General features: G+C 44.9%; 1 protein-coding gene across 1 annotated transcript in view; it reads left to right on the top strand.

Annotated features, from left to right (window-relative positions):
- Positions 1–26,832, top strand: part of DIAPH1 (diaphanous related formin 1) — a 978,623-nt gene that overhangs the window by 470,930 nt on the left and 480,861 nt on the right. Inside the window, exon 13 of the mRNA XM_069199475.1 lies at positions 18,932–19,047. Within this exon, the coding sequence (XP_069055576.1) occupies positions 18,932–19,047 (116 nt within the window). The remainder of the gene's footprint in view (positions 1–18,931; positions 19,048–26,832) is intronic.

Raw genomic sequence — 26,832 nt, 5'->3', positions numbered from 1 at the left:
TCTTTAAGAAAACAATAATTGCTTTTGCAATGTCCTGTTCCTAGGATACAAGCTTTTAGTTAAGGGGAAGAGTATGGCACCACACTTCCTTGAGAAGTGTGGGCACAACTGCAACCACCAAATGCTATAAAAAATGCAATCCTTGTTAGGATTAATTAATTTTGGCAGACCATACATATCTGATTATGTGCAACGCTTAAAACCATTATATGATTTAATTCGTCCAGATTTTCCAGTAAAGATTGGATTACTGAATGCACACAATAATACTTAGATTACTACTTACTGACATGCATGAAGCAAAACCCTTACACACACATGTGAAAGCAAAACACATCTGGTTATCCGGAAATTTCTGGGTGCTATTAGATCTACCCATGTCACATTCAGTGAAGGGGACACAGTGCCAATTGCTCATAAATCACATTTATATTCCAGTGCTGAAATGCGTTTTGCATCCACTGAAAAAAAATGGCTGCATTACAGATGGCTGTCATTAAGGAAAGACCACTGGCTCAGGGGAAATGCATCATTGTGGTAACCCCAGTCCCAGCTGTTACAAAGGTTAGCATTCTGCATGCAAAAGCCTTACATCCATGGTGGATACAATGGGCCACTTAACTGCAATTGATGTAAACTGTGTTTGATTCAAAGTTGCAACCTCAAGAGTTTCTCCAATACGAGCCCCAGTCCCGCTATTATTATGCCTCTTGAACAGTATAAATATAGTGTAATATATTATATACACTGAGGTTCAGCCCAACCTGCCGTCAGCATCAAACACCAATATTCCACAGCTTGCACAGGTGTTTATAGAGTTAGAAAGATAGAGAATTCCACCCTCAGCAAATCTTTACACAGTCCCCAGGTATTGCATTGCACAGCTAGTTGAACTAAAAGCATTGACTTTGGCACTGCAACATATGAATCCTGAATTCCCGACTTACTCTGTGTGATTCGTACTACTGTGTCCAGTCTTTCAATGAAAATGTGCATTACTGGTGCCTTAACAGATTCAGAGACTCCAAAGAAAACACTGTGAAGCATAAAATGCTCTGGGGAAGGTGGCAGAGTTTATAACTGTCCATGTAATTGCTCGTTCTCATAGGAGGGTGGATGAAGAAAAAATGGGTGCTGTGAAAGCTTTGGCTGGCGGCACTCCTATACCCAAAGTATGTCCAGCAAAATATTCCTACCAGGTAAGTGCCCAAAAAAATTCCTTATGTAACAATTCCAGGGGTGAGTGATTGTGTTATCCCCAACCAGGACCATAGGCTAGAATGAATTCACGCAGCTCACAAGGTTGTTGCCTCTGCCTATGCTGATGTGGTGGTTACTATTTCATTACTACAGAAGCGCTATTGCTGCCATGGTCTGCACTAGCAGATAAAGAGCAGTATGTCCTTAGGTGTGACATCTGCCAGTAAATTAAAGGCTCCACCATCAAGCACCCACCACAAACACCCCTTAGTGTCTAACAAGCCTATGCAGTGTGTGTACCTTTTGACATAAATGAGCATCTCACTTTCCTGCAGGAATTACAACATTTCCAACATTAATGTCCTACTACACATGCCACCACTTTAGGAATGAGGGATTTACCAACATCTACAGGCGGGATTCCAAAAGTAGGGGGATCTAGTTCGAGGGAAGATTGCAGTGAAAACGAGGAATACAAGTTACCAAAACTGTGATAATACCACCTCTTTCATGTTGTTAAGGCAGACGCTTTCTCTCCATTGATGAAGTCAAATTGCATCATGTGGTTGATCCTGCATAGTAGAGCTCAAGGATTCCTGGATAGTTCCTATTCCCTCTCACTACTGTACAGGATATACCTTTTCAACATTAAATAACACCAAAATTGTTTGTACAAGGTTGGGGAAGGCAGAGAATGATTTTTTGTTAATTCTAATTACTGCTACATGCACAAGAAATAAATCTACAGTGCTCTATTACATTACAAAGCAATGGAGTTGTTAGGTTGATCCACCGTTGAAGGCGTTACCCAGTTCCTTTACCTGCAGCGGCTCCTGTCTTTACACAGACTACATCTGGATACTTTGTCGATACCGACGGCGGGTCCTCAAATTCAACTACCACTTCTCTCCATGCTATACGGAAGCCTTTCAACTGGCTTAAACACAGTTATCTGATCTGTACATGGTCCTACCTATGGATTACTCTAACATTATTTGCTTTCTTCATGTAGATTGAATTTGTGATTTATTTTCTTTCTGCTTATATATGGGCATTGTGTTCTGAATGCTCGGCTATTGAACTGGTAGAAGAGGTTTTTAAGCTTCATTTGTCTTCCGACAAAGTGTGATGAGACTTGTGCCTTGTGAACATTTCTGCTGTTTCCGGTTCCCGATGGGATTGTTTGGGATAAGGTTCTATATGACACATTTGGCCCTACAGAAACTAGTAAAGTTACGTATGTTTTAAAAATTTCTATGAATGATTTCATTACAACTGTTGTTGCGTCTGATGACTGGGACATTGCCCAGCTCCACCAGTGGGGAGTTCCAAAACATATTGAGTGTCAGACTGCACATGGAAAGTTTTGAGGAGTACCTTTACATGTCAGTAGGTGGTACCGTGTGGCCCTACACTGATGCTGTTCCAATCTGGAAATTACCTCCAGGATCCATAGAAGCACTGCTCTTGGGCGTTGACATCAGTTCCTTTCTTTCTGTGCCACTAGATGTGGATCCGGAGCTACCACTTGTCTCTGCAACCGTTTTCCATCCCACAAACTTTTTTCAGTGAGCAAGGGCAATGTCACTTCCCAAGACAACAGTGTTCAAACCCTAAAGGACTGTTGCAAACAAATGTCTGCCTCAGATCCGGTCTGTCTGTGGTGCCTGGGGTCAAACCACTACTCAAAGGCCTGAGGTAACTACATGTCGATGAGACCAATCCAGTGTGAAGGGTTAGTCCGGCCCTGTTCTCTATTCAGAAGTCACAGGTCATCGTCATGCTTTAATTATTAAGTTAAAGAAAAAATATAAACTTTCCATGTGGGATTCTGCTCCTACTGAACACTCGTACTCCTGAGGGTGCAGGAAGGCGTCACTATGCTACTTGAAATCACTGTTCAAGTTGATCGACATTGGAGCCTATCACGCAACTTGTCCTAGCACAACCAGAGTTTCTGGGGCAGTCAGCGGCATGGAGGCAGATTGAAGTGTTCTGCTAGGCAGTGTCCCAACACTTCCTATCCATACTGATTCCCTTGCTCTCCAAGGAGCTGAGAGGCCCCTCCGTCTGGTGAAACACTGGCGGAATCACCCTCCTTGCTAGGTGGACCCTCTGAATCCACCACTGGGTCTCCTCCAAATCCTGTGCTGATTCCGGCGCATCAGCAGACCGAGCACCGGTACCACTTCTTGGAATACAAGGTGCCAAAACTGAAATAGTACCACCTCTTGCTGGTTGTAAAGGCAGACTCTTTCTCTTCATTGATGAAGTCAGATTGCATCATGGGGCTGCTGATTTGTTCTCCCTGGGCAATGCAGTTTGGTAGATGGTAGGTTTGAGAGATGTGTCAACAGTTTTGTGTTTTTATAGTTGAGGATGTTTTTAGGCAGGGTCCTCTTTTGCCATTTCAGGATTGCTGCTTTAAGAAGGCAGGTGACGTCCATGCGCAGAGAGCTCCCACTTCATTGTGCACTTGTTTGGATTCTGCCACTTGGAGACAGCATTCTTACTACTACAGGGAGTGCAGAATTATTAGGCAAGTTGTATTTTTGAGGATTAATTTTATTATTGAACAACAACCATGTTCTCAATGAACCCAAAAAACTCATTAATATCAAAGCTGAATATTTTTGGAAGTAGTTTTTAGTTTGTTTTTAGTTTTAGCTATGTTAGGGGGATATCTGTGTGTGTAGGTGACTATTATTGTGCATAATTATTAGGCAACTTAACAAAAAAAAATATATACCCATTTCAATTATTTATTATTACCAGTGAAACCAATATAACATCTCAACATTCACAAATATACATTTCTGACATTCAAAAACAAAACAAAAACAAATCAGTGACCAATATAGCCACCTTTCTTTGCAAGGACACTCAAAAGCCTGCCATCCATGGATTCTGTCAGTGTTTTTATCTGTTCACCATCAACATTGCGTGCAGCAGCAACCACAGCCTCCCAGACACTGTTCAGAGAGGTGTACTGTTTTCCCTCCTTGTAAATCTCACATTTGATGATGGACCACAGGTTCTCAATGGGGTTCAGATCAGGTGAACAAGGAGGCCATGTCATTAGATTTCCTTCTTTTATACCCTTTCTTGCCAGCCACGCTGTGGAGTACTTGGACGCGTGTGATGGAGCATTGTCCTGCATGAAAATCATGTTTTTCTTGAAGGATGCAGACTTCTTCCTGTACCACTGCTTGAAGAAGGTGTCTTCCAGGAACTGGCAGTAGGACTGGGAGTTGAGCTTGACTCCATCCTCAACCCGAAAAGGCCCCACAAGCTCATCTTTGATGATACCAGCCCAAACCAGTACTCCACCTCCACCTTGCTGGCGTCTTGAGTCGGACTGGAGCTCTCTGCCCTTTACCAATCCAGCCACGGGCCCATCCATCTGGCCCATCAAGACTCACTCTCATTTCATCAGTCCATAAAACCTTAGAAAAATCAGTCTTGAGATATTTCTTGGCCCAGTCTTGACGTTTCAGCTTGTGTGTTTCTTGTTCAGTGGTGGTCGTCTTTCAGCCTTTCTTACCTTGGCCATGTCTCTGAGTATTGCACACCTTGTGCTTTTGGGCACTCCAGTTATGTTGCAGCTCTGAAATATGGCCAAACTGGTGGCAAGTGGCATCGTGGCAGCTGCAAGCTTGACTTTTCTCAGTTCATGGGCAGTTATTTTGCGCCTTGGTTTTTCCACACGCTTCTTGCGACCCTGTTGACTATTTTGAATGAAACGCTTGATTGTTCGATGATCACGCTTCAGAAGCTTTGCAATTTTAAGAGTGCTGCATCCCTCTGCAAGATATCTCACTATTTTTGACTTTTCTGAGCCTGTCAAGTCCTTCTTTTGACCCATTTTGCCAAAGGAAAGGAAGTTGCCTAATAATTATGCACACCTGATATAGGGTGTTGATGTCATTAGACCACACCCCTTCTCATTACAGAGATGCACATCACCTAATATGCTTAATTGGTAGTAGGCTTTCGAGCCTATACAGCTTGGAGTAAGACAACATGCATAAAGAGGATGATGTGGTCAAAATACTAATTTGCCTAATAATTCTGCACTCCCTGTAGCTGTGGACCATCACTTTGCACAAAACCTGTGTTTGCACTACAGCCAGAAAAATATCATTAAAAAAGGAACCACTTCCTTACCTGTACCAAAACCTTGGAACCACATGCAGAGTCTACTAAATGAGTATAAATGTGTGACCTAAACCACCCACCTAATTTCCAGTTCCAGGTTCTTCTCGACCAAGGAAGTAAGTGTGCCACAAGGTATTCAGTGAGTTGCTGTGTACCCAAGGCTGGTGTCTGCATGACAGCCAGCGTCCCAAAGATTAGGTCTACATAGTTTGCTGGAGAAGCTGAGGATCTACTTTGCACCTAGAAGTATACTTAGCAGTTCAGAGAAGGAAAGGGATGTGTGGCCGTGAAGGAGGATAGGCTGTCCAGGAGACGAAGCCATGCTGTATTCTCGGTGTGAAGAATACACATAAGCAGCTGACTGCCATAGGAAACTAAACCAGAGCTGACCCATATTGTGAGTGTCTTCCTACCTCCTGTAGTGCACCACAATGAACATATCCAGCAGGAAAGCCACTTCATTCTGTTTGGCACACCTGCAGCTTACCTGAAGGGCTGGTGCTACCCCTCCCCCGACATTGGTGTACCTGATGAGGGAGCCTTCAACTGTCAAAATGTAAGCCATGTTGTCGGCCCAGAAAAGCAGGCTACCAGCAGTCCTCAACCACCAGCTGTAGCAGTCCAGAGCAAGGCAGTCTCTGTAGTTCCATGTCACCAGAGCCAGTGCTAACTGTGCAGGTCTGATAAGCTCCCCTGACCCCGACAGGTTGTGCCATTGTACTCCACCTTAGCTTTACTCCACTTCTGGGAATGACTTCAGGGGGCCATATATAGGCATCACCTCTGCAGACTGACACCAGTGTTTCTTTCTCTGTGTCCTTTGATGTAATCTGGCGCTCTGCTCCCAAACTTAGTGCTTTAGTAACTTCCGGAATGCCTTTTTTTATGAGTAAGTGTGCCAAAGGAATGTCTCCCTTCAATCAGTCAATCAATTTGTAGAGTGCTGCTTCTTGCTGCTTGTCCCCTTAAGACTAAGGGGCTCGAGCCATGCCATGCTTGGTGAAAGCACATGCTGTTTATTGGCCCATATAAAGTATGCCTTTGATGTCCCAAATCAAGCATGATTAAAAGTCAAGCAGTCCCCAGCCATCAGGTAAGTTTAAAATGAAGTCCAGGGACTAATTGTCCTGCAAGCACAAGAAGTTCAGACAGGAGGAGTCCTCCTGACCACTTCCTTTTCAGAGAGAGATTGTCCATTCCATTTGCAATTCCCACCCTTTTTCACAGTTGGAGCTGGTGTGCCCCGAATTTCTTGAGCCATCGTCTACTCCGTAGCCAATAAAGGCCTTCAAGGATACAATGCTGCAGTTTTTCTAGATGGTTCAGGGCCACTCCAAAGTTCTTTTGAGGCACAATGATCCACCAGGGCCCCCAGTCAGACTTCCACCAGCAGATCTTGCTCTGTTCCTAACTGATCCTTTAAGACTTCTGGCTCACCTCTAACCATGGCCATACCCTACCTGCACTTTTTTGAGGGATGCCACGCTGTTCTGACCAGGTCATTGCTGGCCTGAGCTCCCTTGGCGCCAGTTCAGGGTCTGACTCAGATGCTGATTCTTTGATCTGGAACAGCGTTCATCTAGATCTCGTTCATTCTCATATGAGATTGCTAAGGCGCTGCCATCAGATCCTTTGCCTCTGCACCAGTATCTTTGATGACTTAAGGCCTTATTTGACTCCAAATCGGGTCGCATACAGTACCCCCAGGATGTTTCACATAATGTAGATGTTGATGAGACAAACAATTAATGCCTCCTCACTATACTGATGATGGAATTATCTTAAACCTCTGAAATGCTAGTGAGGCTGATTCCCTTCCAGTGACTTATTTGGGGCCCCAGTGAGAAAAGTATTGTCTTAGCTGTGGTGGCATGCAGGGGTGTTTGAAATCCAGTTGTCAAAAGTGGGAACCAAGGCCAATCTACTTAGTGAAATTTTGCAGCCTGGCTATGCAACTTTACTGCTCTTCAGGGAAGCCTTGACAGGCACTTTGTCTGCACCATGACATACTCCCAGTGACCCAGCCTTCTTGACTCAGCACCTATCACTGTAATGTCTTATAGTACAGGCTTCAGTCAACAAAATGAAACTGTGTGCCTTTCCTCCAGCATTCTTTATAAAGAGCCTAAGCACATTGGTGCATGTAGTAAGATAGTCTTCTTTAATATTTTGGTATTACGATAATTTAATGTGGTATTCCTGCTGGGCTGATACACCCATACCATGTTGGGACATGGTGAGCAAGATATTGTCCGCCTTTCCTGAGGAGTTTAGAAATACATTTGTGCAAATGGTCTATGATGGCAAAGGCAGCTCAAATATATTTTTTGTGCCAAACTATATACTGCAGATTGTGTTGGCCATGGTATAAGCACTGCAACACTGGGTCATGCCACACATGGAAGTGCACTACAGGTTTCTCTGGGGATGTGGAAGTGTCCCTCATGGATATGCGTTCTGATGGCTCCACGCCTTGCTATGACCTACTCCTTTGGCTTGCTTAGCCCAGTCCATCAGTTTTATCTTCAGTTACAAGATGTTCAGGGACTACTTCCAGTGTCTGGCATTCCACCAGAGGCTGCCATATCAGTGTGTGCATCAGCCTGTCCAACCCTTTCGAGACTTCAGGGGGTGTATTGGCTGCAGCAGGTGGGGACTCCAACAATATGCCCCATTTCTCATGTTCGTCTTCCCCTCCCACCATCAAGCCACTTAAATTCTCCCTTCAGGAGTCATCCGGCGGCAGTTGGGAGCCAGGAGAGGAGACATAGAATATGCTTTCACCTGCCCAACTGGAATGAGATTATCCCCGACCAGTGGGCTGTTCAGGTCTTTCTGTGATTAGGCGCTTCCCTTTCTCAATAGTCTGTAGTGTTCTCCTGAAGACCTCTGCTGCACATGCCTCCAGCCTTGTCAAAGAGATTGAATTATTGGTGGTCAAATGAGTATTAGACGGAGTTCCATAGAAAGAGAAGGGTAACAGGTGCTAATCTTGATACTTTATGGAGCTTCAAAAGGACAGTGGGCTCAGACCACAAAAGACTATAACATCACAGAAGTGCTCCTATATCCACTTGGGTCAGGGCACCCAACACAGGCATTACTGGCCGCTACGAGTGCAGCTACCTAATGCATGAATAGATGAGTGCTAACATTCCTTGCAAGCAGGATATGCAGCTCTCCTTATCTCAACCACAATTCTAATCTTTCTGGTAGTTTTCCTGACGGTACTCCATGTAAAAGACAGTGTGATTTGTCATTCGGTATATTCATTTAGAAACTGAAATTGCCTCTAGCAATAACGATATGAGTTTGTGTGTGGTGTTGCGGCTGGAAGACGTGATATTTGGTCTAGAAATGCAACTTGCAGTGTGTTTGTAACATAAGAGTTCAATACATGTATTAAAATACTTCTCCACCTGTCCTGTTTATGTCTGTCCTATCTGTGTCTGCGTGCTGTTTTTCAACTTCTGAGTGCACCCTAGGCTTAACCTAAAGCCAGACATCTGTAGTGCAAGCTGAATATGAAGTACTGTACTGTTAAGATGCGCAAGGACGGCACCATACATCTTGATCTCACTCCTGAAGACCTTTGACTTTGGAGCTGATCCCTCAACTTGTTTTGGCACAACCAGAGTTCCCAGGGCCGTCTGCCACTTCTACGCAGATCAAAGGCTTTCTCCGACTCTTAGGATGCTTGCCAAGTCCCTCTGGCACTCCTGTGGGCCCCAAGGAGCTGAAAGGTTCTCCATTAGGGTTACTGCCGGCAGGTTTGCCCTCTGCACCAGCTGGACCCTACTAGCCCATAAAAAATGCCACCTCTGACTCCAATATCAACTTGGTTTTTGACACCACAGCCCATGATGGTTCCCGGTGCATCAATGCTGATGTCAACTCTGGGATACAAGGACCAAATTGTGCTCCCTGATGTTGAGTCGGCTCGACCGAAGTCACGTCCGGCCGCCTCTGAGACTCCATTTCCTACTCTTGATCTGTCTACACAATGACAACATCACACCTGCATTCCTTATTGTGCACTGATTCAGGTATCGATAATGACGGTTGGCAACCTTTATCATATTCTAAATGTGCATTCCATTTTAACTACTTTACAGGTGTTCCTTGCGGCTCCTCACCCTCAAGACAGTATTCCTCATCACTGTTACATTGGGGTACCCACTTGGTGCCCATTGAGGATGCTTTTTAATGTTAGTCAAATCATGACCTTGCCGGGGTTTAAGCTCTGTCTAACCCCCTATGCAGGAGGATAGACTACATTGCTTGGACTCAAGAAAGCACTAAGTTTTGACATAGATTTTACCAAAGAACAGAGTGGACGATCATCTCTTTGTGCGGGTTTCTCTGGATCGAAGAAAGACAAGGCTGTGCAGAAGATAACCATCTTCCCCTGGATCGTGATCTGTATTAGTATCTGCTGCGCACTGCAGCCCACGGTCCGTCCTTTGGGGCTGAGAGGTCACGCCCCCTCACCTTTTGCCTTTCATGAAGAGTACCTGTTAGGCTGAGCAAAGGTCAGCCTGACAGACACTCATCATTTTCAGATCAGGAAGGCAGGAGCTAGACATGCATTAATTGCACAGGCTCCTGGGTTACTGAGCTGAACTTTGCTGGGCTGAAGAGGTCACAATTCCTATCGGCGTGACCTCCTTAACTCAGCAAAGGTGCCTCGAGGCCCTCTCCCTCGGTGACGAGGGAAGCGTCACCCATTGACTCAGACCTGGGTGCTTTAGGTTTAAGCACTGAAGTGCCCAGGGCGAGTGTCAGTCAATGACTCCTTGTCACAGAGTGGGGTGGGATCAGCAGCTCACTGACCCCGTCCCACTCTGTGACGAAGTTGGGACTGCTGCCTTCCCTCCCTCCCTAAGCTCAGCCAATGAGGGAAGGCAGCAGTCCCAACCCTCCTGGGACCTTAGAGGCTGAGTTGAAGGAAAGTGTGTGTGTGTGTGTGTGTGTGTGTGTGTGTGTGTGTGTGTGTGTGTGTGTGTGCTTTTAAATGAATGGTGCATGCGTGTAGTTTTGATAATGAGTGTTGTGAATGGATGTGCTGCGTGTGTGTGAATGAATGAGTGTGTATGTGCGTCCTGTCCACCCCCATCCCTCCTAAAGTTACCGGCCGTCACTGGTGCACTGGCTTAGAGGCACCTTCCAGAAGGACTGCATAGTCATTCTACCAGGTCCAAAGCTGCTACCACTGCGTTGGAACACAGAGTCCCTGTCGTGGATATTTGCCATGTGGCTATGTGACACCCCTCCATACGTTCATGAAGCATTATTATCTGGGCTGTCATGTTCACTGAGAGGGGTATTTTGCCTTCTCGGTCCTGCAGGACTTTCTGGTTTGGGTCCATCCACAGAGCCATCTCCAAATAGGTACTTCGTGTCCATTCAAAAGGAGAGTAATTTCAGATTCAAGTTTCTTTCAGAAGTACAAGTAACTTAACTTTGGTATCACTCTTTCTGTTAGGGACTCTACTATCTGCAGAATCCTCACTGACCCTTTCAGCCTCTCTCCATTAATAAGATCCCAAGTTTAGGAATCTGCACACTGATCAGAGCTAATTTGCTTTTGGATTTCTGCATCTGGGGAGACAGACATTCTTGATAGCAACTGATGTCAACACGAAGGAGTGGTGCCTTTGTAGGCCCCACACATAATTTCCAGAGAAGGACAGTTTCAGTGCGAAGCTGCATGACTCCACCTACCAGTGCACAGAGGAACTGCTAAAATGTTTCTTCATCCAGTCTCATGCCTGGGGAATATTCAGACAATGAGAAATCTGCAGTTTGATGGAGTTTCTACCAGAAAGTGTGTTACTGAAGGTAATATGTTCGTCATGCACAGCTGGGAATCAAACTCTGATGTTGACTCCTTCTGTTCTTTAGACAAGTATCTGCACATTTGTTCCTGTCTTCTGTTGTTAAAGCTTGGGGCTCCTGAATACTGATGTTTCATAGGACGACTTCCAGCATTCTATCGATTTCCGTGCTTCTTTCTGGTTGGTAAAGAATACTGCCTTTTCACGTCTAGTATATTCAGTTTCAATGGAAATAACAACTTCTATGTAAGACCTTGTTTGTTAAGTTTCAGTTTCCCAGCCCAAAATGACCCCTGTTGTTGCTGAAGTGCAGCTGTGCAATCCAGGAAGAGAAGCAGTTTGGCTTATTCAGTTATGAAAGGATCCTGGCTGTGTTCTAGTGGTAGAAGTAAGTCAGTCTCTATAGCTCAGCAGGTTCGTCACTACAGTCCCTGGTAGCATTTGTGATGCAGGCATCAACATGTGACCTCTGTGCCCTTTGTACCAGGAATAGTTCCATACTCTAGCTTTTCTGTCGACCTAGCCTCACATTGTTAGGACATGAACATCCTTCTGCATCTTTAGCCTTATATTTTAAGCATCTGATTGTCTCCAGCATGACTTCAATGGGTCTGCATTTCTGGGATTATTGTGGACAGCTGAGAATCTGTTTTGCTGACCCATTGTGATGTCCTTTCCTGATAAGCACGCCAGAGGCCAGCTCTAGTGCAACAGAATCTTATTTTAGTATACAAAGCTCTCCTGGTAACTTCAATAGTTAACAAAATGGAGTCATGCTTATCAGAGCAGTTATAACTGATGTTCGTTGCTGATAATGCTGAAAATTGGGTGTTTCTCACTCCGGTTCTGAGATGATAAAGGTAAGATCACCTTTTTTTTTTTTCCACTTATTTTGACTTCCTCATGAGCACAAGAGAAGTAGTAAACATATCTGATAGAGACTTCTGGCCACAGATTCCTTACCTTTGAATTTCCCAGGCATCAGACTGGAGCCGGAAGATTTTCAAGCCTTTTGGCGCCTGTCACCGCACCATGTCGGTTACAGACCCCCATTTTGTGTATCTGTGGTGTCTCGAGCATGACCACAACTCCAAGCTGTGCTTCAACTGCCGGGTCATGGCACGAAGGCTTTGAGGGAGCAGTCTATGAAGCTGCTAACGCCCAGCAGAGGCGTCGCCTTCTAGGAGGTGTAGGTCCGAATTGAGAGGAAGGTTGCAGGAGCCCTGCAGGAGCCCCAAGCCCCCTTCTTCCCACTCCAAGTACTCAGGGCATTTGGGAAAGAGGCATAAGAAGCACAAAAAGTCGAAGCTTGGTTCAACTGCTTCTTGCGCATCATCACTAAGGAATATCAGCAATTGAGACGTGGTTCTGAGGAACTGTTGCCATGTTTGACTTTGTGCCTCTCTGCTTTTTCGGGAGCCGGAGCGACCCCCGCTCAGGTGAATTTTTTTTACTAAGCCATGGGCCATGTCTTTGAGCGGGCCAAACCCTACGGAGCGCCTACGGGCCCCATGGGGTATGAGGGGGGCCTCATCAGATTCCACGGCTTCGGCTCCAATGGGACTCTATGGATCTGATCACAGATCTGAACATGCGCAGATCACATCACCCTATGCTGGTCCCGATGCCAATGCTTTTAGCGTCGCAGGCACCCACTGGCAGTACCAGCCCCATTTGGATCCCCGAATTCGACCCAGAGCTGCATCGACTGACACCGATTCCGGCAGTTACAGGACCCGGTGTCCAAGATGGGCGTCTGAGCCCTATTCTGAAGACTTCGGTCTCTGGTAAGAATGGGATGGGTCACTGGCCCCTTTAGAATACTAGAAGAACAAGAAAGCACAGACTGGTGTGAGGAACTAGGTGATGCCAGTGAACTGGTTACCTCTCCAGATACTGGCTTGCTTTCTTCCTCTACCATGGCTACAGAGGTAGAAGCAACATATGCTGTGGTAATGAAGAGGGCACCTGAAGGTCCTGGACATCGAACTGCCCTCGGTGGCAGTCAAGACTTACATCTTGATGGAAGTGCTTCAACCTAGAGCTTCCTCTTCTGAACCACTGCTCCCATTTAATGGAGTGCTGACTGATGTCCTACAGGGAACCCGGTCCAATTACAGCACAAGGGTTCCTTTGAACAGGCCCATTGCCTGCCGCAGTTGCCCTGCTCCTGGGGTCTCAACTTTATTCACCCAACACCCCACCCCTGAGAGCGTGGGCATCCAAGCCTCTATCTCGGCCGCTCCCCCGGACAGGGAATCCAAGAGGCTGGGTACCCTAGAAAAGAAGGTGGTTTCTTTCACACCAGCCTTGTGTTGCAGTCGGTGAACACTGCATGTTTATGGGGCCGCTCTTCCCAAACCCTGTGGGACACTGTTGCACGGATGCTGCCACAGGTCCCGGAGGAAGCCTGGGCCATTCTCTTCCAAGAGGTCAAGGAAGTGAGAGATGCAGTTAAATACACTGTTAGGTATGGTTTAGACACAGAAACTCGCTGGACAGAGCGGTTACATCAACAGTGGTGTTCAGCGCCACACCTGACTGAGAACATCTTGCTTTTCAGGGTATATCCAGGCTACCCTCATGGACATGCCCTTCAATGGCACCCGTCTTTTCAGAGACAAGGAAGACTCTGCGCTGGAGCGCTTTATGGACTCGCAGGCTGCAGCCAAATCCTGGGCCTCTCAGATGCCCCGCGTCATCCCCAGTCTTCCTTTCACCCTATTCGTGAATACAGAAGGGGCATACAACTGCATCAAACCTGTGCCAGCAACTGTTGCCCAAGCTTCCCAAGCTATGCTTGAGTGTGGACGTAGTTCTTTATTTGTTTTTAAATGAATGAACTAGTTCTTACTGAACCCATGGGTCAGGTAGCCAGACGTCTGCTACAACCACCACCTCTACGGTAGTCACAGCCCCTAAGTCCTCCTGATCTTGCCTTACAGGATCATGGGAGCCCAGTTGATGGCAGAATCTGCCATCATCTTCACCACTGGCAGTCCTTTACATCGGGCAGGTGGGTCTTACAGACCATACGGAGGGGCTACTCCCTCCCCTTCCAATCCTGCCCACCATACCTTAAATGCACGACTGGCTAACGTAGGATTCTCTGTCCTTGCTCAGTGAGGAAGTCATGGCTCTCGTGGCCAAAGGAGCCATGGTGAGGGTTCCAACATCAGAAGTAGGCAGTTCCCAATACTTCCTGATACCCAAAAAGAACAAAAGTCTTCGACCTATCCTAGATCTGAGATCCCTCAATCTTTTCCTCAAAAAATAGAAATTCATGATGCTCACATTTGCTCCGGTCTTGTCTATCCTAGACCAAGGAGATTGGATCGTAGCATTGGACTTGCAGGACTCGTATTTCCATTTTCCCATCCTACCTCACCACAGACGTTACCCGCAGTTTACACTAGGTCATGAGCACTTTCAGTTTACCATGCTCCTCTTTGGCTAACCAGTGCCACTCTGGTATTCACCAGGGATATGGCAATGGTCGCAGCTCATCTGCGGAGATCAGGGGGACGAGTCTTCCCCTATCTCAACAACTGGTTATTGAAGGCCAGCTCGCTTAGGCTGCCGTCTCCCACCTCCAGACTACGGCGGACCTGTTGCATTTGTTGGTGTTCACTATAAACTTGCCAAAGTCACACCTGACTCTATCTCAAACTCTCCCTTTCATAGGGATTGTTCTGGACACAGAGCATTTTTGGGCTAATCCTCCCGATTAGCGAGTCCAGGATATTTGGGCTATGATACTGATGTTAAACTCTATCCTGGATTTCGATGAGAATGACTCTGAGCCTGCAGGGCCTCATGGCCTCATGTCCTCTTGCATCCTGCTAGTAACTCATGCCAGATGGCATATGCGGGCTCTGCAGTGGAACCTGAAGTTCCAGCAGACGTAGCGTCAGGGGAATCTCTCCGGCATGGTCCAGATAATGGAGGGAACTGCAAAAGACCTGTAGTGGTGGCTCACAAACCAGATTGGGTCAAAGGCAGACTCATTTCCCTTCCCCACCCAGATCTGACAGTAGTGACAGATGCTTCACTTCTGGGATGGGGCGGCCATGTGTGAGTGGTGGAGATTCGAGGAATCTGGTTTCCAGCAGAATCCGGACTCCACATCAATTTGCTGGAGTAATTTGCCTGGCACTGAAAGGCTTTCTACCCTCCGTCAATGGAAAGCTAGTTCAGGTTCTCGCTGACAATATCACCGCCATGTGGTACTGCAACAAACAGGATGGTGTGGGGGTCATGGACCCTTTGTCAAGAGGCCTGCGTTTCTGGACATGGCTGGAACAGAGGGCATATCCCTGGTAGTTCAGCACGTGGCAGGTTCTCTGAAGGGCAGAGCATACAAACTCAGCCGCCCATGCCTAGCAGATTACGAGTGGTGTCTCCACCCGGAGGTGGCATAAGTTCTCTTTCAGCAGTGGGGAGAGCCTTGATTATATCTGTTGACTTCTGAAGAGAACGCGCAATGTCAGCAGTTTTTCACGAAGGAGTTTCCAAGATGGCTATTGCCCCGAGATACTTTTCATCTCCAGTGGAGCTCAGGCCTCCTGTACTCCATTCCACCCATACTACTCCTACCCAGAGTTCTCCAGAAGAGCAGGAACGACCAGGCCCACGTCATCCCTCTGGCTCTGGATTGGGCACAGAGTATGGTTTCCTGAGCTTCTGCAATTGAGCATCAGTCCTCCGATCAGGCTGCCCCTTCTGCAGAATTTTCTGTCGCAGCTGCAGGAGAGGGTCCCCACCTAAGCCTGTCCACTCGCCACCTTCTTGCGGGGAGATTTAGCTGCACCAGTTGACCGCTTTTGACCTTCCTTCTGAACTCTGTAATGTCATTCTGGCAACCAGGCGTCCCCCTACCAAGACTGTATACACCTGCTGATGAAAGAAATTTGTAATATATTGTACTGAGAAATCCACAGACCCGCTTTCTACTTCTCTATTTCATGTTCTTCTCTTTATTCTTAACATCTCCCAGGAGGGCTCTGCTTGGGTACTCTGAAGGGTTATCTTTCTGCTCTGAAGTCCCCTGTTGTAAATAGATTCCTTAAAGCTCTTGTACTTGGTGCAGCTCCTGCCCCCATCTTTCATTATGCCTCAGTGGGTGCTTAATTTGGTTCATACCCTTTTAATGTGTGCTCCTTTCAAGCCTCTACATAATTGTCCCCTTCAACTGCTCACGCGCAACACAGCATTCCTAATGGCAATAACATCTGGCTACAGGGTGAGTGAGCTACAGGCAATGTCCTCCAGGCCTCCCTTTTTTACTGTTTCCAGAAAAACTGGTGCTTTGCGCTATGTCCTCTTTCCTCTCGAAAGTGGTGACATCATTTCATGTGGGACAATCTGTCACTTTGCCCACTTTATACGCTCCTCCACATGGCTTCAAAGATGAGGAGCGACTCCACTGTATGGATCCAGAAAGAGCGTTGTCATTCTACCTTGACTGCACAAAAGTGGAAGATCAACTCTTTTCGGGGCATGTTGGTGCGAAGAAAGGTCAGGCGATGCAGAAACAAACTTTCTTCTGGTGGGTCGTTCTTTGCATCAAAATCTGCTATGCATTGGCCAAGAAGCAACCCGCTGAGGACTTGCAGGCTCATTCCACCAGAGGCAAAGCTGTGACCACTGCATTAGCACATGGAGTCCCAGTCCTGGACATCTGCCATGCAGCAAGGTGGGTATCACAGCAGAGTTCACCAAACATTACTGTATGGACTATGGGCTATGGATAGTCAGTCTGTAGGGATCGGCATTGTGCCCGTTCTGTCCTGCAGGATTGCCTAGTTTAGATAACTTGTCTGCAGCCGTCCACCTGGGATGGTATTGCTTGGGTATCTATTCAAAGGAAAGGAATCTGTGGCTTGAAGTCTCTATCAGATAAATAAGTTACTTAGCTTCGGTAACATGTTATCTGGTAGAAACAATAACAAGCCACAGATTTCTTACTGACCTATCTTCCCCGCTCTGTGGACCGTTTTCTAGGGTTCAAGATACTCCCTTTCAAGGCAATAGATTAGACACATCTCTGCTTTTCATGGCTTTGCGCTCCTGGTGTGAAAAGTCCTTGAAAAGTAACTGACATCACTTGTTGTGGTGGTGCCTGTATGGGTTACCGCAATGTAATTTCCGGCATGGAATCCACTGCCACGCAGAGCCTATTGATGCCACCTACTGGCGCGCAGGCATACCACACACAAAAAATCTTCTGGATTCAGTCTGATGCCCAGGAAGTTCAAAGGTAAGGAATCTGTGGCAACCTATCTCTACCAGATGAGGCATTACTGAAGATAAGTAACTTGTTCTTTACTTCCACCTTTCCAGTATCAAACTTATGACGCTGCTGTTAACTTAGATTCCTACTAGTGTACCATACTTAGCCCCTGCCGTCGGATGACACTACCTCCTATCACAAAGTTTTTGGAGGGCAGAAACTTATCATAGGGTTTATATGCACATTCTCCAGGAAGACGGAAACTTCCAGATAGAGACCCTGTCTAAAATCTAGGCACCTTCCCTGTGTTGAGTAGAAATATAAGCCTTCTCCCAACTATTCACACTATAAGCACCCCCTGAATCCATGGATGTCTACACCGCACAAATGCCCAAGCCTCAGGAGGTGCTCCCCCTCTCGATAAGGGGAGCAAAAAGATGTTGTGGTACAGAAAGGAGTAGTGGGGGAGGTGGCTGCACACTATAGGATAGGTAACTTTGTTGGCCAGCTCTCCCATATGTTAGAGCTCACTGGGACCTGTGACGAAATGCAAGACCTCCTCAAGCACCTTACTGAGGGGCATAGGCAGAGGGGTTAGGAACTGGTGGCAGAGGGTAAAACCATTTCCAGTGCCACCATCTGCTGTGTCCGGATGCCTGTGACACGTGGAATTAACTCCAACATCCTGGTCAGATGCCATGCCTGGCTCCCCGCCTTCGGTTTTTAATTGGAATTTTAGCAGCATTTGCTCAATCTGCCCTCTGGTGGTGAACATCTCTTTGGACCACAGGTTGACTAGATGATAGAGAAACTGAGGAAAGACAGAGACTAGGCCAACGCTATAAGTGCCATCCAAACATCCCCTCCAAAGGTGGTCTTTTTGTAGGCAGCAGTATAGTGTAAGCAAAAGACAGTCTCGACAGACACCCCTTCCTCTTACTTGAAACAGCAACAGGCCTACTGCCAGCAGGCTCCACAGGGTGAATCCAGAGAGGTGGACAGGAATAGCAATAACAGAGGTAGGGGCATGGGATGCTCTGGCATGAAAGCCTCAACTCTCAAACAGTGACTCCCCTTTCCTCCTCCCCGATCACACAGTGCCTATTGGAGGAAGGCTTCAGGATCTCCTATTCCAATGGCAGGAAATCACAAAGCTCAGCACTGCTATTGCCTAGAACTTCTCACACCACCACCCAACATTCCTCCTTCCTTACCTCCCCTGCAAGCACCTTCTCCGCAGCGAACATCGGCTGGAGGAAGAGGTCCAAACACTATTGCACTCCTCAAGAAGAAATTCTACTAAAAACCTAATTGTTGTTTTTTCTATTTTGTTGTTAAAATAAATTACAAGTTTTATTTTAATCTGAGTTGCCCATAAAGTAAAGAGTTATTGTGTTGATTTGATCTTGTGAATTGTGCAAAAAGTTGGCACTTTTGGTGACCAATACATACTACTTTTCTTACTGCTAACCTTTTTCTTGGCTTTCTTCTTTTATTTTGACAGACCACAGTACTATAAGCTAATCGATGAATGCATATCCCAGATCATTCTACACAAAAATGGTGCTGACCCAGACTTTAAATGCAAGCATCTAAAGATGGATATTGAAGGCTTGATTGGTAAGTGCATGATTAACTTAAGTATTTGTCCTTTACTCTCTTTTTTTCCGTAGTACTTTTAGGATGTTATCTAATGATGTCCTCTCGCCTCTATCTAACAAGGCCCCTTGTGTACCCTGGACCCTATTGGTGTGTAGTATAAATACACAATTTGTTTGCATTTGCATGTTGTGATGCACAGTGGCAGGCCCTCTACTTCCTGAGGTCTGTTTTGTAACTAGAACCACCTTAGCCACCATATTTAGTTGTGGTTGTATTTTCGCGTGTCCACATATGATGAAACAATAGCTGGAAGAGAATCCAGAGTCTCTTAATCTATTGTGGGAAGTCAAAAAATTTGGAAATCTGAGAATTTTTACTATATCCCAGTTGAAGATGTCCACAAGCTTTACAGAAATGTACCTTCAAATGAAAACCAATATGAATATAGGAACAATAACAAACCTTCCTGTTCAAGCTTGCTCCTCTTCTCAGTTCCTACATTTTAACATTTCTAAAGCGCAAATAGATTCCCTCCTCCTTTCCTGACACCTACTTCCCTTCTGTGCCTATTGCAATACCTAAGAGCTCCACCTTATTAATGTCTATAAATTGTGTATTACATTTGATTCATGGCTCCCCAACCTTCTGTTGGATTTCCTTCATAACATCTGTATGATGTTTTGCGTTTCAAAACTAAAAAAATATTTTCTTACCATTTTCTTATCATACTTCGTCTTACACCTTGTTTCCCTGCCTCAGTTATACTTAATGTATACTTCTTTTCCTTCCCCTTCCCTCTACACAATGCTCTCCTCCACTTTCCTCTGCCCATTAGCTCCTCCTTAAGTCTACTTTTTTTCTCTGCATAGCACTTAAAGGTATTCTTTGACTTGCTCACTCTATCTACAGCCACTAGCTGTAAACTGTAATCTTCACACTTGTATAGTGCACTACTCACCCGTTAGGGTCTCAAGGCGCTGTACACATACCACTATGGAACCCCTCCTGGCTTTTCCCTCTGAGGTGCCCACTCCTGGGCACCCCCAGGGTGAAGCCAGGCATCCAAGCGCCGTCGGGCCGTTGTGGGGATTAAGCAAGCTATTGCCCAGAGTTACAGAGTGGGACCCATTAATTAGATTAGGCACCAAGGCGAGAATTATCTGGTCCAAGGGAATTGATCCCAAGACCTACTGAGGCGGGACTTGAACCCTGGTCCTGGGCCAGATCTCTGCATCAGGGTCTGCTGCTCTAACCATTGTGCCACACTTCTCCACTAGCTACGTTTATGATCCTGTATGTAAACTTCGTTTCACTTCAGGTTTACGGCCATGCCTTCTCATGAAACGCCCTCAATCATCCCTGCGCTCAGTCTGATTTCCACTCCGTTGTCTTCAAAGAGAGCAAATCTTACGTTTTTTTGTTTGGTACATCTTCTCTCAGATTCCTCACCTTATGAATACTCCTTCAAGGTTTCTAACAGTTTCAGAAAACTTCTTCCCCAGCAATTACTCCCCAGCACAATCAGCTGGTGCTGCATGGCTCCAGCTATGACTCTGCTTCTGGATGTGACGTCACCACCATATATTAGGTTTAAGTCTTACAGATGGTGTTGCAAGATGCCCTCTTCAAATCCCTGTGTCAGCCATATGTGTTTCCTGGCTTTTGGGTATGGCTTTATAGCCTGCTGCTTTTGTGCCCATATGCATGTTAAGGCTATGAGAGGCCAATTTTATTTTTGCACTAAATCCTGCAGGGAGAGTCCCAAGTGGACTTCCTCCCCTAAGGTAAGCCACCTTCCAGAGAGTGTTAGACTAAGAGCTTTAAAAACAAAAAGCATAAAAAGTGCCCTAGGAGAGGCGAGTAGTCATCTTTCTTGAATAAGCAGTCCAGTATTCAGAAGAGTCTTGATCCCAGACTTTGGGTGAAAATGCTGTCCTCGTGAGTTGTAGCAATGATGTGTCAAAACAAATCCTAAATATGGCTGTGGCGCCACAAACACCCTTGATCAGGCTATGGGCATGGCTTTGAGGCTGCATTGACAAACTTGGATGCTTTCAACTGGATTTTCAGGAGATGTGCAGGACTTGCTTGTGGAAGTGACATTGGATGGTGAGCAGTTATTTTGTGAGAAGATTAGTACTTTCTTGGAACACTTTAAGAACAGCAGGACTGTGGCCACCCTTGACCTGGCCTCCCTTGCGCAGCAATTCCACCAAGAGTATCAAAGCTTCACTGAAGCTGTTGAGAGTCCATATATTCTTGTCCTTGCTACAATTATCTAAAGCTGACCACTCTCCTCCTTGATGTGTTTTTTTTTTACCAACAACGTCAATAAGTCTCACCTCACTACCACATAAAGTTTGACCTTAATCGGATGGTGATCAACACAACCGTTATGAAGGCGGTTCCTCCTTCTCACAGGATCATCGTTGTTCGGGCGATAACTCCCATGTGACAGACTCAGGCTTCTATCCCTTCCTGCAGTTCTTGCATTGGGTGGGCCTCATAGCCTTGTGCATCCTATTCATACCTCATTTCAGATGAGAGCCCTTCCTCTGTGGTGCCTGAGAAAGCAGTTGTTTCAATATCATGAAGGTGGGGACCTTCCAATCGGTGCATCAGGATCTGCTTTGCTTGATGAAGCCCTACAACCTTCTTAAGTTTCATCGATTTAGCTGTCCGAAGACTCGAATTACCATGATTATGGATAAGAGTACTCATTTAGGTAACATGTCGATACTGGGTCTTTGGTAAATATTTTTAAGCTGTGGTCTGTCCACATCCTCTTAAGATGATTTTCTCTTTCATCTCAGGAGTAAGGTCCAGGTTGTGTTGGAAAACACCACTACCATCTGTTGTATCATCAACAGCGTGGTGTAGGGTCACACATCCTATGATGGTACGTGAATTCCCTGTAAACATGAGTGCAGTGACAGTGACTATTAGTGGCTCATCTCATAGGCTTTCTCATTGTGAGAGCAAAAGTGTCTGTTGTCCTTTGGAGGGCCGCAAGGAGGGAACAACACCCCGATGTAACTTAGCTGATCACTTCAGATTGGTGTTTCCATTCTAGTATCTCTTTGCCATGTTCCAGAACAGGAATTGTTCTTATTTTTTTACCATACACTTTCTTCAGGACAGTCCCCTGGGGTTGCCTTCAGGTTAAATTGGTCTCCTGGTTTGGTGTATGAATTTCTGCAGACCCGCTTCTTTCCGGAGTTTTGTGAAAAGTGTTAGGGGGTCACATACAGCTCATTATAATTGTTCCACATCAGCCAAGGGGAGTCTAATATGTTGATCTGTTGACACTTAGCATTTGGCCTCCTCTTCCTCTCGACCAGAGCAGACCTATTATTACAGCAGGGTGGTCAGGGTCTTCTCCCCAATTCCCAGACTCTGTGACTGCACTCGTAGAAATTGGGTAGTGCTGGCTCGAATCACTCTGCCTTCTGAAAAAGTCGCAGGCATCATCTTGGTAATCAGAAAGTTTGCCAAGCCACTGGGGCAGATTAGTTCTTTGGTGTAAGACATAAGGTATTATCCCTTTTACATCTTACCTGCCCGACTTCTTTAGGTTTGTATTTTTCCATGTGAAGAAGAGTGACGCATCTATAATTAAAGGGTACATAGCAGGTCTGTCTGCAGTCATACATCTGCATGGCTAACCTTCGCTGTTTAAATTGCTGTTATTGGTACATTTTCTGAAAGGTTGACTTTACGTGTTCCCTTCTACTCATTGGGATTTAAACTTTGTTTAATATTTTTGATAGTCATCTCAGTTCGAGCCGATGCAGTCTCCCAATTCGACTTCTTACTCTTTAATTTGAAAACAGTTCTTCTTGTACGATTACTTCTGCCTGTAGAGTTGAAGAAATGTAGCTTCTTTTGGTTTGTGTGCGCTACACAGTTTGCTACCCAGATAATTTGGGACTTTGCTCTTCCATAGAAGATTCTGCATTTATTATTGGCCACTTTAGTACCTTTACATCTTTCTGTCCTCCTTTGCTTACAGAAAAAGAGGAAGAATTTATTCATAAGTTGGATCCCAGGCTTGCATTGTCGTACTTGATCTACCGGAAGCAGCTGGACAGAGTTGAGGACTAGGTTTTTGTGAACTAAGCTGGAGCGAAAAAAGGCAAGCTCGTGACCTAGCGCGCTTTTGCATAGTGTCCATCTGTGTATCAAGATCAGATATTCTCTGCTTAAGAAAGATCCTCTGGAGGGCATTTCTGTTCAGTTCTGCAGGGCCATGACTGCTTCCAGGGCTCTTTCCAGGAGCATCCTGATTGCTGAAATGTTACTGTCAGGCATGTGGTCGTCCTTGCATACTATTGCAAATCACTACTGCCTCACGTCTCAGGCATGCTGTGATGCGTTAGTACTTATTGTTAAGGTGAGGCATCTGCAGGGAGAAGTATACATCAGAAGACAACATTTTTTACCTCTGGTAATCATATATCTGGTGAGTATGATCTTTTCACTGATTCCTTACTGCTCTCCTTCTTCCCTGCTGACTTAGTCTTACAGTTACTAAGATCCCAAAGTATGCAAACAGGTCATGCTAAATTTTTGATTGTAGTTGTTCTCAGTTCCTCTCCACATATCCGTATGGGGCACTGAAAAAATACCTGGCACAGAAGTCAGTGCATAAGTTTGCATGTCATACTCCAGTGAGATCACAGAAGCGGGGTTTCAGCTGGAACGTTGTGGTGCCACCTTGTGCTAATGATAAAAGTTGTCCTGATCAGTCTGAAGCCTGTAAGGAATTTTCAAGAGGTGTGATGTCTGAAGAAAGGATATGTATCCACCAGGAATGGTGATTAAAAGGTAAACAACGAATGTTGCTTGTCGTTGATAAATTAAATTTTCCTTGCTCTGTTGCCACCTTACCTCTTCAGTACTTTTTAAATTCAATAAAATGAAAACAAAAATAGCTGAACTTTAAATCCCATCTGTTAATTAAACGCCTCTTCACTCATGTACATATAATTGTTTTGATTTTTCCTCTTAAATAGTTTTTACTTGACCACCAAGATTGAAGTTCACAAAATAAGGTGCAGTCAGGGTGTTCTTCCATGGGTGTACACTCTAGATTCATAACACAAAACTAGATAAAACAGGTACAAGAATTGGCACGGTTAAGCTGAACAATCTCCCGAAAGTAAACTAAGAGAGGCACGTGTAGAATGAGTTCTGCAGGGATTGTAAATCAAGCTAATGAAGTGCTGAATGAAAGATTTTGGTTCATATTACGACAGTATTATGAAGCCTTATGTTTATCACTCGGAACTTAAACGCTCTTTGAAACCCTCCAAGAAAGAGGTATATATAAAAAGCTGTATTTTGTGTATCCAGTGCCTCATCCATGTACCTCATCTTTTAAACTCAACAACTCGCCTTCTTAGCAGTTGCTAACCTCTAATACCAGTTTTCTGTTATGGTTATCTACATTATATACTAAACTCTGTACCAGCCCTCATCTGGGCTCTGGAACTTTTTTTTTTTATATTAAATTAAAAAAACGTATCCAAACGCAGGAAAAAAGGTGTATATAAGGGGGGTCATACACTTGCTTTCCATTTTATGTAGTTAAACACAAATGGAAAAAAATATAAAATTAAAAATGAGTTAAGAGCATATAGCAGCATTATTGCCCTTTTCTGGTTTTTATTATTCTTAATTCAAAGAGTAAACAATGGGGAAAGGGCTGATCAAGGACCTCCAAAATGCTGTTATTCTGTACCGGGACAGCCCCTCAGTCCATTCTTACATATTTTCAAAACTCTTCTTCAATCCATGTGGTTCCACAAACAGGAGGGTTGTTGATGAATTTAATGACGAAACCTATGGTACAGAACTGACGTTATACAGATAAGTAATAGTTCCTTGTTTATCATGACATCTTAAAAATATGCTAACAGTGACAAGCATAGCAAACCTAACCCTTCCTAATGGTTGGCAGTAAGGAATGGTAATAAGGTAGACATACCAATAATCCAGTCTGCTTTAATAATCGAATGGAAGGATATTTTTAATGCAACTTGTGGACATTTTAGTTTTCCATGTTTACATAATGCAACAGTGTCTGCCACAATTAAGAGTTAATCTACTTCTAATAAAAAAGAGAAATCAGTCCCTAACTGGTGAAACTATTCTAAGACTGAATAGATGATCCCATCCTCGTAAAAATGTTTCACTTCTCGTTGATAATCCATGGTTGGTATAGCACATTGCAACTTAGACACATCTTCAGGTTTGTTCTTAAATGCAGCTAGGGGAGACGGGAGCTCTAATTTGGAGAGGCCAAGACAGAATCATTTTTCACAAATACATTTGAAAAATAATTTGTGATGGAACATGAGTGAATTTATGCAAGAATAGAAATATATGCAAAGGCAGTCCTGAATCAGCCGCAAGGGGAGGTTGAGATATGTTTTGTAGAAAGGTGTATTGTTATCCTGCAAGCAAAACAACCGCTAGAAAGAACCGGAAGAAATAGAGATGGTGCCATACCACCAGGGCATACCCCTATGTTCTTTGTGATTGGGAATAAAGACTACTGTTCCTACAGCAAAAAAGGGATTAATGTTTACAAACCCTAAATGACGAGTAGCGGCTTTCCAACTGATGATTTTTCAGGTTTCGTGAAAATCTATTATGCTTTTTTTTTAAGATTATTTTTTTTTTTAAATGTGTATTAACGCCGTAGTCCAATAAGGGGCACAAGGAAGCACCCACCTTTCCCAGGGATGTGGGAAAGTCTGAAACGGTTATTTATTGGTCCTGAATAATAATATAATACTTTAAAATAAAAGCTGTTTTTCCACTGTTGCAGCTGCAGATCTGCAAATCGCTATCAATATTTTCTTCAAAGATTTAACACTTTTTAAAATGTTTATAAGTAATGAAGACGTAAGGGGCATTGGTAAATTGCCCAGTCTCCGAGACATTACAGATTCATGTACCTTCATGTTGACTTCTCAACTTAATATATAGTTATAGCAGCCCAGAAAAGTAATTTTGTTTCTTAGTTGTCGTGCAGATGTCGTAACAGCAATAGGCAGAATTGGCAGGAGGAATATACAGTAAGGTCTCATGCAGTAAAATTGTTTGAAAATATCTTAGATGTGCAAAAAAGGCATTTGAAATCAAATATAGTTCTACATCACATTGTAGGTTATTCCTGATACATATATGTCCTCAGCCTGTGTTTAGCAGTCTGCAAATCTCTATGAAGTCATTTAACCATGCCAAGTGTCACCAAAAGCCCAGGAACTTACATGTCTGCACCCTGGAAAAATATCTCAGAGTTCTCTGACGGTCTGTTTCCTGAAGTCATGGTTCTCACACTAATGATTGCCACGTCTTGACCCCAGGTTTGTAATTTCCCCCCCTCCTTTCGCCGTCACAGAAAAGGAGAGCAGAAATGTTGGCTGCGACTCTGAATTACGACTTCAAGGGTACCACCTGTAGCATGGCAAAAAGTGAGGCCCAGCTTTCTTCCTTGTTTATGGCTGAATGAGACCTGTTGCAACATTTTGCTCATTCATGAGTCCTATAAATCTGATGGAGACTTCTAGTTGCAAATTCCTAACCTTAGAATTTCCCCCAGGTGCCAGACTAGATCCGGAGATTTTTCTTCGGAAAAAACCCTTGTTGTAGTCACATAGGCCCTTGGGGCAGGTCCCGAGGTTCCCACCGCAAGCTCCAGAGGTGCCCATCTGCAGAGCTATAGAGGAGACAGCTGCACTACTCTTGGACCACAATATAGGGAAAATGTCCCACTGCTCACTCACTGTGCCA

Source organism: Pleurodeles waltl, chromosome 7 (genome assembly GCF_031143425.1).
Source record: "Pleurodeles waltl isolate 20211129_DDA chromosome 7, aPleWal1.hap1.20221129, whole genome shotgun sequence".
In the NCBI taxonomy this organism is placed as follows: Eukaryota; Metazoa; Chordata; class Amphibia; order Caudata; family Salamandridae; genus Pleurodeles; species Pleurodeles waltl.
The sequence above is the reverse complement of the archived record's forward strand: the minus strand, read 5'-3'. Positions and strand labels throughout refer to the sequence as shown.